Source organism: Arachis ipaensis, chromosome B8 (genome assembly GCF_059453495.1).
Source record: "Arachis ipaensis isolate K30076 ecotype BB chromosome B8, ASM5945349v1, whole genome shotgun sequence".
Classification (NCBI taxonomy): Eukaryota; Viridiplantae; Streptophyta; class Magnoliopsida; order Fabales; family Fabaceae; genus Arachis; species Arachis ipaensis.
This window is the reverse complement of record NC_142443.1, coordinates 23,161,629-23,174,199: the sequence shown is the minus strand read 5'-3', so window position 1 is coordinate 23,174,199 and position 12,571 is coordinate 23,161,629. Positions and strand designations below refer to the sequence as shown.

General features: G+C 38.9%; 1 protein-coding gene across 1 annotated transcript; it reads right to left on the bottom strand.

Moving 5' to 3' along the window:
• Nucleotides 1–9,718: 9,718 nt before the first annotated feature.
• On the bottom strand, nucleotides 9,719–12,334 carry LOC107640097 (uncharacterized). Its single transcript, XM_088495443.1, has 2 exons — nucleotides 10,907–12,334; nucleotides 9,719–10,840 (listed from the first exon to the last, which is right to left on the bottom strand). Exons 1-2 carry the CDS (start codon nucleotides 12,332–12,334, stop codon nucleotides 9,719–9,721), a joined length of 2,550 nt encoding a protein of 849 aa, XP_088351569.1.
• Nucleotides 12,335–12,571: the final 237 nt, after the last annotated feature.

Genomic DNA, 12,571 nt, shown 5'->3' with positions numbered 1-12,571 from the left:
ATTGAAAACAGAAAAGTTTGTGTTGAATTTAAAGGAAAGCGATAAGATGCCTTTAACTGGATCAAAAAACTTTAAATTGAAAGTAAACAATACAGAAATGTAAATTGGACAAAGATGAAGATAAAGAATACTTGGAAAATAAATTCACTTAAAACATAAAGTTTACAGAAAGGTAAACTGAAAGAATGAAAAGATGGAAAGAACCCTACAGAGAAGTTACTCAATTGCAGACTCAGGAATTTCCTGGGATGTGAGTGTGCTTTGAGTGTTTTCTGAGTAAAAGTTCTAACCCTTATTCCCTAACACTTCCTAGTATTTATAGACTAATCTTACATAACTGACAATTAATTACAATTAAATAGAAAATTACAAATTTGAAATGCAATCCCTCTTGGTAACCGTTCCCGCCGCGTGATTGTAGATATTCTCCATGATTTCCTCGTGTAATAGAAGCCACTAACTTTCCCACTTCTATGATTATTCGACCAGCTCATCAAAGACCTAACTCAATCCCCTCAAATCGAATCTCCTATTCGATCAGGCCTACTCGATTAACAAAACAATTGAAATCCAAATCAGCGCCAATTACTTCCAACCTCATGCTCATGCGTATATCTTCTCGAAAGACCATACCTGACTCATTCCGAATTAATTCACTCTTATCGAAAATATTTTTCGATCAACACTGATGAATGGGAGTTCAAACCCTGAATCATATTAGCGTTTAGAGGAAAAAAATTAGCCAAACAAAATTAAAATTACAGCATTTAAGAAGATTAAATATGCTTACTTCTTGTGCTTCTAACATGTTTACTAAACACACCCAGAATATCACTGTCTCTAATTAGATCATTGGTTCTGATGATACGTGTACTTCTATACTGTATAAACTCAAAAAAAAATTATTAATGGAGTCACTGTTTTAAAGTCATTATATCTAGGTCTACTAATTAACGAGCCATGTATTTTTGAAAATATGCAATAAATATGATAGATGTGGATTCAAAAAATAGGTTCACTTGAGATTTTTTTTATTTAAATTAAATAATTATATAATTTATCGATATACATAAATTATAGAATATTTACTTAAATAAATAACATACCATATTTCGAATATTATGAGACAAATATGTATATAGACATATTTTGAATATCAAAATCTCGAAATATGATATGTAAAAATTTTGACGTATCCAAAATGTGTTTCCAAAATGTGTTTGAGTTATGTTGCAAGCTGAAGAACGATACTAAACATCTGATATGCATTTTTTTTTACCAAAGATAGGAGACTCGAACCCGCAACCTCTTAATTGAATATAAGGAGACTATGCTATTTGAGCTTTAACTCATTAGCATCTGATATGCATTTCGAAGTTTATGCAAATCACAATAATATTCGAAATATAGTCAAAATAGAAATTAGAATAGTAACACGCGAAATATAATTTGACTCTTTCTTTAAATAACAAAATTCCTGTATTATCGCATTATATTTTTTAATAAAATAGTAAAGCAAATAAATATTCCACATTTTCTGACCCTCTCCTTCTAAAAATATTGTTTGTTCTTACTAGTTAATGTTATTAGTACTACGAAAATGTGAACGAATAAAAAAATGATTAATAGATCATATTAATTTTATCAATATTCTTTTGTTTAAAACAAATATTATATAATAATATATACTAAAATATCTTTGTCATTAATATATTCTTTGGATTAATTTGATAAAAAAGACTAAAATATATTTTTTAGTTTTTTCACAAAAATATTTAATTTTTCATAAAATACAAAAATACTTTTTTTCTTAATTTTTAAAAGAATAAAATTTTTTTAAGATTAATTTTATTTAATTTATAGTATAAATTAAAAATTTAATTTTAAAATTATTTAAAGTAACCTTTTTAGTTAATTCTAAGACTAAAATATTCTAAATTAATTTCAGAATGACTAAAATAATTTTTTTGGATTAATTTTGTTTACTTGTATTATAAATAAAATTTGAATTTAATAATAAAAAGACTAACATATGCCTTTTAAGATTGAGGACTTGAGGTGTTAATATTTTTAGAAATAATTTTAATTTAACTTCAATCATTTTAATAGTTAAACATAGAATGATATATTAGTTAAATTAAATAAATATATTGGATATACAAGAAATATACTAATCTAAAATTATTCCTTCATAAGTTTTTGATCATATTTTAGGTATTATGACTCTAATTTCTATTTTGATTGTATCTTAAATGATATGACCTGTTTCAACTTTTGAATACATCTCAAGTGTTTAATATCCGTTTTTTTTCTCTATAACGTATTTTGAATGCACTTTGGATATCTCTGATTTTTCATGCGTCATATACGCATTTGTCACGTAGTATTTGAGATGTGGTAAGTTGTTTATTTAAATAATTATTCTGCTATTTATTTATATCAATAAATTATATAATTATTTAATTTACATAAAAAAAATCCAGTATACTTGGTAACATCTATTTTAAATGTATATTTTAAAATCATTATAAAAAATATTTTATAAAAATTATTAAAAGTAATTATTTTTATATTTTTAGTACATTAAAAACTTTAAAACTTTCTATGGTTCTATTCTAAAGACGTGTTTTTAAAACACTAGCTAAATTATATACATAAATAGAATTTAGATTTTTTAAAATGAAAAAATTAATAAAATAATAAAATAAAATATTAATTATTATCAATTTTATAACTTCTAAAAAATATGTATTTTATTATCTTAATTTAAGAGTGATTGATTTTTTATTTTATTGTTTTATTAACTTTCTCATTTTAAAAAATCTTGATTTATAAAAATAGGAATAGATTCACTTATAGAGAAGTAGGAACAAGTATCTCACTAAAATTTGAAAATCTTTGTAGTAGTATATAAAAAGAGAAAATAACTATTTTTAACTATGAAATATTTTTAACACTGACAAATCTATTCATGAAAAAATAAAACTAATGTTAGTATCCATAAAAAATAGATTCCAATTGACAAAACTAATCGAAACCTAAAAACTATTTGAAATTTTCAAATGAGGAGTGCTAGGAGATAGCACTTTTGTTAAATTCTGTCCGACACTTAACCATCAAAAGAAAATTGAATAATTCTACACTATTAAATACAATCTCACACCATTAAAAACATCATTAATAGCTAATTAATAACTAAAAATCACAAAATCTACTTATTCCTTAGACTTTTCCTTTTCAAATTATCCTTTCTTTACCAAATCAAATTTCACAACTTCTCTTTCTTTTCCTCTTCCACAACCGCACTTACTTTCAACTGCCCAATTTCATCGTCCTCCATCAACTCACCCACCTTCATTGCCTCCATCTTCTACACTGGCAAATCTCTCATTGTCTGGTACTCTGGTTCATCGCCAACGTCACTCCCATCGACTACAGAACCTCCTTCTTCTTTCTATCCTCTAACCCATCACGGCGGCGGAGCCTATCGATCCAGGCTCAGTTGCGCAACCACGCCGGTGCTCTCTGGTGATTGGGATAAGCTATTCTAGCCCATCGCGACGTGCTTCGCAAGCGGTAGTAGTGCTCCTAACATCGTAGAAATTTACCTCGAGAGGCTTCAGATTCGTGATGTTAGCTTGCAAGCAATTTCTAATTGTTTTAATTTGGAGATTTTGCACCTTGTTAAAATCCCTGAGTGCACTGATGTAGGATTAATTTTTATTTTTGAGAGATGTAACCATATATATAGAGGGTTGGAAGGCTAATTGAATTGGTGATAAAGGTTTAATTGGTGTTGCTAAGGGTTGTCCTAATTTGTAGGAATTGGTGCTTATTGGTGTTAACCCTACGAAATTAAGTTTGGAGATATTGGCTTCGAATGTTTTGAATATAGAGAGATTAGCTTTGTTTGGGAGCGATACAATTGGTGATGCTAAGATATCTTGCATGCTGTAAATTTGGAGATTTTGAGGAGATGGAGGCGTGGAGAGAGGATAGGAAACGGAGGAAGGATCTAGAGTCGATGGGGGTGGCGTTGACGGCGAATCAGACAATGAGGGAGTTGCTAGAGTAGAAGATGGAGGCGATGAAGGTGGGAGGGGTGGTGAGTGAGTGCGGTGGTGGAAGAAGAACAGGGATTGTGAAATTGAATTTGATAAAGAAAGGGTAATTTGAGAATTTTGAATAATTTTTTAGGTTTTGGTTAATTTTGTGAATTAGAATCTATCTTTCATAGGTATATATTAATTTTTTTTTGTTGGTAGATTTGTTAGTATTTAAATCTTTTATAGTTAAAAATGGTTATTTACTCAAAAATTATATATAATTATCTCTATTATATTATTAATTTTGATAATTTTGATTCTACTATTTCGTCTCTTTTATTTATTTTTGGGTAAAGGTGTCTCTTTCATTTTTGTTTGGAAAAGTATATGGAACTAAAATGTAACCAGCCAAAAAGTAAACAAAATCGTTTAATTAAAATCACTTTTTGAATAATATGTTTGAAAACCGCTCCTGAGATTACGGAGCACAAACCAAAACCGGAGCTTTTGGTTCCTAGTTGTTCTCTGTTTGTTTTTGTTTTTTGGTATTGGTGTCTCTTTCATTTTATTTTATGTTATGTTTACTGGATATGTAAATTTCTTGGCTCCATGCAGGAAAATTTTTGTTGACTATTATTTGCCAGTCGATTTTTGTTGTCACTCTAAAATACGGTCACATGGACCATGGACCAATGGACTTGCTCTTAGATTTCTTTTTCCCATTTCTCTTGTATTTTGTCGGATGACAGAATATGGGTCTCTTAGTTTTTGTTCTCTATTTTTATGTAAGTTTTTTTCCTTTGTTTTATTTTCATAATTCGCTACAAGGAAATGAAAAACTAAAATAAAATAAAATTAAATCAGTACTGCTTCGGCTTATCACTTATTTTTTTTATTAAAATGGGGCCTGAGCCCAAAGAACAGCGAATTTCATAAATAGTCTGGACTTAGTGGATTATAGGTTAGCCCAATACGCCGAAAATGTTCTGTTTAATTTTCGTTAGCCCAGTCATAGGCCTTAGACCATAATAACGAATTAATATTCAATTTAGTCCTTTAAAATAATATCGGCCTCGTCATGTGTCCAGAAATAGATTGGAAGAAAAGAGAGAGAAGCACTATAAAACCTGATCTAGTGAGTAGTGACATCTATATAATTGCTTTTGTTTTTCGGGATGTAACCGAAGTTAAAATTGGGATACCGAATATTATATTTGGTAATTAGAAAATAAACTAAAATTTTAGTTTCGAAACTCAAAATTTCAATCTTTTTAACATTTTTAAATAATATGAATACAAGAACTAAAAGTTTTTATAATATTTTTTAAAATTTTTATATTTATCTTAAAACAAATATGATATTAATATATAACTTAATTTAATATATTTTATATTAAACATAATATAAAAACCTTAATTCAGTTTTTTTCTCCATTTTTAATTTTGAATCTCTACCTTTTAATTTTAATCTTTCTTTAAAACACACTCTATATGTCTTATTATAAGAAATCTAAAAGAAAATATGTAATGTGAGCGAATGTTTATACGAAAATCTATGCTGCAATTGCCCGTAAATAATGCAGTTGAGAATATGTCGTAATCTATATAAACGAGAAAAGAAAGATAATGACGTTACTTTTGTGTTAATTGAAAATCAGTGTTATGATTAGTAAGTAGCATGGAGGGTGTGACGTTAAGCACATGGTGTGACAATGATTCTGACCCGCTGCGGCCGTCACACTTTCCTTTCTAGTTTCTACTACTCTTTTGTCTTCTCTCTTTGAAGGCCATTAATATTAATAATTGATTTAACAATTGTTTAAAATTTAAATCAAGGGTAAAAAACTCAAATGAGCCAAGGACTCATCAAAATTACCCATATCCGCCAAATCAAAAATTGAGACAATATTCCACCAGAACGTATTTTTATGTAATTCGAAACAATAGGTTTCGAACTAGATATGTATGTAATTCGAATTGATTGAATTCGAATTACTCCAACTCACTAAACCCACGTAATTCGAATCAATTCGTTTCGAATTAGAAGCGAAAATTTTCAAGTAATTCGAGTCAACTTAACTCGAATTATGAGAGAGAAGTTCGAATCCTATTAATTCGAATTACTAGGAGAAGGAGTAGGGAGAGAAGTTCGAATCTTATTGATTCGAATTATGTGATTTTGGCTACTCTAAGTAATTCGAATTGAATCGTTTCGAATTACATTGAACTTGCCTATATAAGGGGTTCGAACCAAGTTCATTCGAATCACTTTGCCATTCTCATACCCCACCAAATCCCAGAGAAAACGACCAACATTTGGGCCGAGATTCACCGGATTGGCATATTCAGGCGATGGGAGACGATCCGGGGAGGCTTTACCGTCTGGATGGAGTTGCTCATATCGCCGGGGTGATCAACGACGAGGTTAGTGGTCTATGATGTTGCGCTGTTCATAGTGTTTTATGTTATGAAAGTGGTTTTATGATAGTGGTTTATGTTATAGCGGGTTTATGGCAGTGGTTTTATGAAAGTGGTTTTATGTTAGTGGTTTATGTTATAGTGAGTTTATGGTAGTGGTTTTTGTTAACGGTTTAGGACGGTGGTTTATGTTGTTGTTAGTGGTTTAGGATAGTGGTTTAGTGTAGTGGTTTAGTAAAGTGGTGTGGGCCAGTGGTTTTTGTTAATGGTTTTTGATAGTGGGTTATGTTAGTGCTAGCGGTTTATGATAGTGGTATTGGCAAGCGGTTTTTGTCAGTGGTTTTTCTCACCGGTTTTTGTCACCGGTTTTTGTCACTGGTTTTTGTCACCGGTTTTTGTTTTACCCGATTTTGAGGTCGGTTTTTTTTAAGGGTTTTGGATAGTGGTTTTAGCGTATGTTAGCGGTTTGGGGAAGTGGTTTTTGTTCTTTGTGATATGAGTTGCATATGTCAGTGGTTTCTGAAAATGTTCTAATTATGCGGTTCATCTTCTGTCCAGCCTCAGCGTTGCATATCCAGCGTTAGGCGGCAGCAGGGGATGCGGCTTGATGAGAGGTACGTTCCGTATCTTCAGATGGCCGGCTTGTACCATCTAGCGAGGTTGAACGACAGATGGTTCCGACTAGACGAGCCTTTAGTCAGTGCATTCATCGAGAGATGGCGTCCAGAGACGCATACCTTCCACATGCCGTTTGGAGAGTGCACCATCACCCTTCAGGACGTCGCATACCAGCTGGGGTTGCCGGTGGATGGTCATTACGTTAGTGGTTGCCTGACAGACTTCCACCTATACATTGAGGGTGGTAGGCCAGCTTGGACGTGGTTCCATGAGTTGCTTGGTGTCCTGCCTCCTGAAAACCAAGTTCAAAAATTCGCAGTCAATTGTACATGGTTTCAGGAGACATTTGGAGAGTGTCCCGCAGGGGCCGACGAGGAGACAGTTAGGCGCTTTGCCCGTGCCTATATCATGATGTTGTTGGGGACGCAGCTGTTTGCCGACAAGTCCGGCAATCGTATACACATCAGATGGCTACCCTTTGTTGCTAGACTCGAGGAGATGGGTGGCTACAGTTGGGGGTCGGCGGCGCTCGCATGGTTGTACCGATGCATGTGCAGAGTCGCTAACAGACATGTTGTGAAGTTAGCTGGGCCGCTACAGTTACTGCAGTCTTGGATCTTTTGGAGGTTTCCTTCCTTTAGGCCCTCCCGGTATGATGCGTTTAGCTGGCCCCTTGCCTCGAGGTACGTTTAGTTTTTTGTATTACGTATCGTTATGGTATTCACTTTAGTATGACTCACGAATGCATTATAAACCTTTACTTATTTCGCAGGTGGTCTGGTTACAATCCTGGGATTAGCAACAAGGGGCCTAGGGTTCAGATGGCTCGCCTGAAGCTCGACCTGTTACAGCCTCGGGATGTAAGTACCATCAGCCGTATGTGTAGCTAGTCAATGTTTAAGTTTTTAAAGTTTAAGAGTGACTTTTAATAGAATGTTTATGGTGTTTACAGTTCATATGGATGCCCTATAGCGCACTCGACGTCATCCAGGTTGTCCATCCGGAGGTATTGGAGCCTCGGCATACGATGTTATGGCGGTGTGTGACGTCCTTGATATATTTTGCGGTTGTTGAGTGGCATCAGGTTGATAGAGTGCTACCGCAGTTTGGCGGCGTACAGCCCCAACCGCGCCCCGCCCTGAACATAGACTTCTTGATGTCGAAGGACGGAAGAGGAGGTGACCATTGGTTCCCGGCGCAGCTAGTTGATTGGCATCTTCACTGGCAGGAGCGTGCGGATCACATTTTACAGTTCGACGTTGTGGCCGACCCCGGCCCCTCGCATGAGTTCTTGACATGGTGGCATCAGCATGGAAAGAGATTCCTGTCGCCAGAGATGTTCTTGGGTGATCCACGAGGTCTTCCTATTCCGGGTGAGGCGACTCAGAGGGGTCCAGGCCGAGTTCCTAGTCCACGATGTTCCTGACAAATGTCGTGTTGAGAGGCGAGCTCGAGTCGGCACACGTCGTAGCCAGCGAGAGCATGCCTGGCTCGATGATGCGATGGATGAGGTTGAGGACGCAGGTAGGGGTCGAGGGAGACGACGTGGTGGTGGACGTAGGAGGAGGGGGGTTGATGCTAGAGATGATATCCACCACCCTGTGAGAGATGCAGCTGGACGAGGTGAGGGTGTCGGGGTTGACAGGCCCCAGCAGGGGGGCATGACGGTGAGTGGTATGGATCTGGTATGGGAGATCCGTCGACGCACACTGACGCTGGGCTTGGAGATGGACCACTTGGAGATTATTTCGTTGGTGTCCCCGGTGATGATCAGGCACTTCAGGACAATACTCCATGGGTCAGTCCGAACTCTATGTTTCCAGACTTCATTGCTAGTGACGGTTTAGTGGCGGAGTTCGGTGGACCACATTTCCTTGAGGATATCCGTACCATCATGCAGGAGGATGATGCTTCACGAGGCTGGCATCAGACGACAGGGACACAGGCACCTTTAGATGTAGATCTGAACGAGCCTGCCACGGTGCCTCCTGTGCAGACTTTTGCCTTGGGTGGGACGCCGACATCCGCACATACTCTGGGGTCACACTCAGTTGCCGGCCCGTCGTCATCCAGACCAGTACATGTTCCCCCTAGGCCGCCTACAGCGGATGTTCCGGAGGATGATTCCAACTCGATTGAGGATGAGGAGCCACTGATCCGGAGAGGACATAGGACACGGGTTCCGCGCCGTTGTTTCACTGGTTCACACCTATTCCGATGATTCTGGGTTCTACGTGTATTTGTTCTTGCCATGTAGTCAGCTTGTGTATTTTTACTTGGTTATTAATGTTATGTATGGCTTCCTTTATGTATTTGTGCACCGGTTAGTTACTTTCTTGTTATTTAGTGTTTTATCAGACACCTAGAGATAAGGTGTAGTTTGGTTATGTAACGTAAAGCCATAACAAGAACCACAATTGAAAGATATGTATCGTACGAAAAAAAACTTTTTGGAATTGTAGAATAAATTACTTAGTTTCACGAAGTTCATTGGTTGCTAAGTTAAATAACATGCATGTGCTGATGGTAATAGAAATAAAAACATACGGACAAACATTACTAATCATTGGTTGATCCGTTAAATAACATACATGTGATGATGGTAAATAGAAACAAAAACATTCAAACTAACATTCCTAGTTATTACCCTCCGTGATTGTGGGTCGTCCGGCCTGCGGACAACTTCTCCGAGTATGTCCTGGTTGCCTGCAGAGGCCACATCTCTTTGGGCGGTTCGGATCTGCATCATCCATGTTGGTTCGTATACGAGTAGACCTCGGTCGACCCTCCCTCGCACGCCTCATGTTCGGATCCGGTATAACGGTGGGCCCGACATATGGGGGCCAGAATCCCTCCGGAATGGGAGGTGTGAATCCCATCTGATAGACACCGAAAACAGAGCTCATGCGATAAACTTCGTGGACGTAAGGCTGCCAAGTTAGTCGTGAGTACGCACAGCATGCCAGTGCGTGAGGACACGGGTAATGAAGTGCCTGGAAGTATCCACAATCACAAGTCTGAGACCCTAGTGAGACCCTGTACGTACCAAGAGAGAACGAACCTGTAGGAGTCGTTTCAGCCACGGTGTACTCCGAGTTATCCCTGTCATAAACAGTCACCGTGAAGCACCTGGCCGTCTTCAGGTTTGCCTCGATACACTTGACCAGGTACTGGCTAAATTGTTGTCCGGTAGCCATCTGAGCCTGGGCCTCCGAACCCTTACGGACAAATAGTTCCGCAAGCCTTCCATATGTGACCTTGACCAGCGAGCACACGGAGAGGTTCCTTACCCCCTTCAGGATAGAATTCACACACTCAGAAATATTGGTCGTCATGTGCCCGAATCTCCGACCTTCATCACAGTACTGTGTCCACAAGGAGTACTCAATTCGGTTCGCCCAGTCACACATTGCCGGGTTCTCGGACCACATAATGTCGAACCAGTAATCAAACTCTACTTCTGTCTTCGCATATGCGGCGTTCACAAGAAGCCTGCGAGCATCTTTGCCCTTGAAGGTGAGGGCAAAATTCGCTGCAACGTGTCGAATGCAGAATGCCCGGTATGCAGCTGGGGGTAGCCATCCCCCATCGGGTGCCTCAAGTGCTGCCTTGATGCCGTTATGCCTATCTGAAATAACCAACAATCCCGGCTGAGGTGTCACGTGCTGACGGAGGTGGGTGAGAAAGAAGGACCAAGACTCAGCATTCTCACCCTCAACCAGTGCGAATGCCACAGGGAGTATGTTGGAATTCCCGTCCTGTGCAATTGCCACAAGCAACGTTCCCCCATACTTGCCATATAGATGGGTGCCGTCAATACTCACCAACGGCTTACAATGACGAAATGCCTCGATACAAGGGGGAAAAGTCCAAAACAATATATGAAAATAAGCCCGAGACTCGTCCTCCTGTCCCCCAACTATAACAGGGCAAGTCTTGAGGACGGCTACAGTACCAGGCATCGTCAACTGAACTCCTAACACCCACCGAGGGAGCTCGTTGTACGACTCATCCCAGTCCCCATAGATGATTGCAACAGCCTTCTGCTTCGCCATCCACACCCTCCTATACGTAGGCCTGAATCCAAAGTGAGCTGCCGTGGCATTCAGAAGCACCTTGATGTTGACGGATGCGTCAGCCCTAACCATTGGCATAATGAACGTCGCTATCACATGGTAGTCCAAACTCCTATGGTCACTGGAGATGGAGGTGGCAAGACAGGTGTGCGGTCCGTTGTACCGCTTGACTTCCCAGATACCCTTACGTTGCCGGAGACTCAACCGAATCAACCATGTGCACCCATTCCCAAACTCTGAACACTTTCCCACGTACCTTCGATAGTCAGACTCGACTACCTTGTACTGTACCCCTCGGTGGATGCTGTACGTCTTCACACTCAACAGCGCCTCATCTTTGGCCTGAAATTGTTGACCAACCTGGAACTCTGTCATACCGGCGGACCCTTCCGTATCCCGAGCGCCAAATCCAGCAAGCTGCTCAGGATATTCATCCTGTCTCATGGCTTCCAGGTCCAAAGATGAAAAATGGGGTGGATACTGCTGTGTGCCAAAACTAGTTCCACCAGTAGCCCTTATCGGATCGCTCGCTCCAACATCATCGGCGATAAGATCCGGCTCGAGATCATCGTCATCTGCCTCATCAAACAAGCCCTCTCCCACTCCAGCCGGTGTAGGACACCGTACGTCGGTCGGAAGATGTTCCCCATATCCAACCTGGTCTCCAACATTGCCGCTAAGATCAACAGCAAACGATGGGGAGGCGGCAGGCTGGACCGCTGGCACATATACTGGAATGGAGGAGGAAGCAACCGTAGGTCTCGAGCTTGAACCGGCCACCGTGGCTATAGTGTTGGCATTGCGGTTCGACCCACCTGAGCTTGATACCACGTCACCGAACTTTGCCAACAGCTCTGGTGTCCTCACCTCGGGAAACTGCCTACGAGAAAGAAACATGACCTGCAAGTCCTCGTCACTCCCAATGGTGAAACAATCATACTTCACCGTATCATGGAGAACAGTGGTTGGAATGCGATAGTAAAACTTCTTAACCCTTTTCACTCCTTCCACACCAAGCTTGACAAGCACGGAGCTAACGAGAGCATCGTAGCTGGTGGTGGGACTCACGACAATACACAGAGGATCCTTATCAGTGAACTTCACGCCAGAGCGAGTTTTTCTCTTAACCGATCCTCTATGGTGTACTAGCACTAGAAAACTATCCTCACTAGCCATCTCACTTCTTTGTTCACAGCTCCATGAGTTCGCTGCATATATATAGAGCTCCACTCCACACTAATTCGAAACAACTTGATTCGCACCATATAAACATAATTCGAATCCAATCAATTCGAATTACAAAGGAGTATTAATTCGAATCATTTAGTCTCGAAAAACGTCATTCGTCAAAATTTCTTAGTAATTCGAATTGATATCATTCGATTTACCCTTAGCTAGTTCGAATCTTATTGA

What these genes read in the sequence shown, in the direction of transcription:
- LOC107640097 (XM_088495443.1), bottom strand. Translation starts at nt 12,334, where the DNA reads ATGGCTAGTGAGGATAGTTTTCTAGTGCTAGTACACCATAGAGGATCG. An exon ending in TTCGTCATTGTAAGCCGTTG is followed by an intron (nt 10,841 to 10,906) that starts GTGAGTATTGAC and finishes GCAATTGCACAG; the next exon opens with GACGGGAATTCCAACATACT.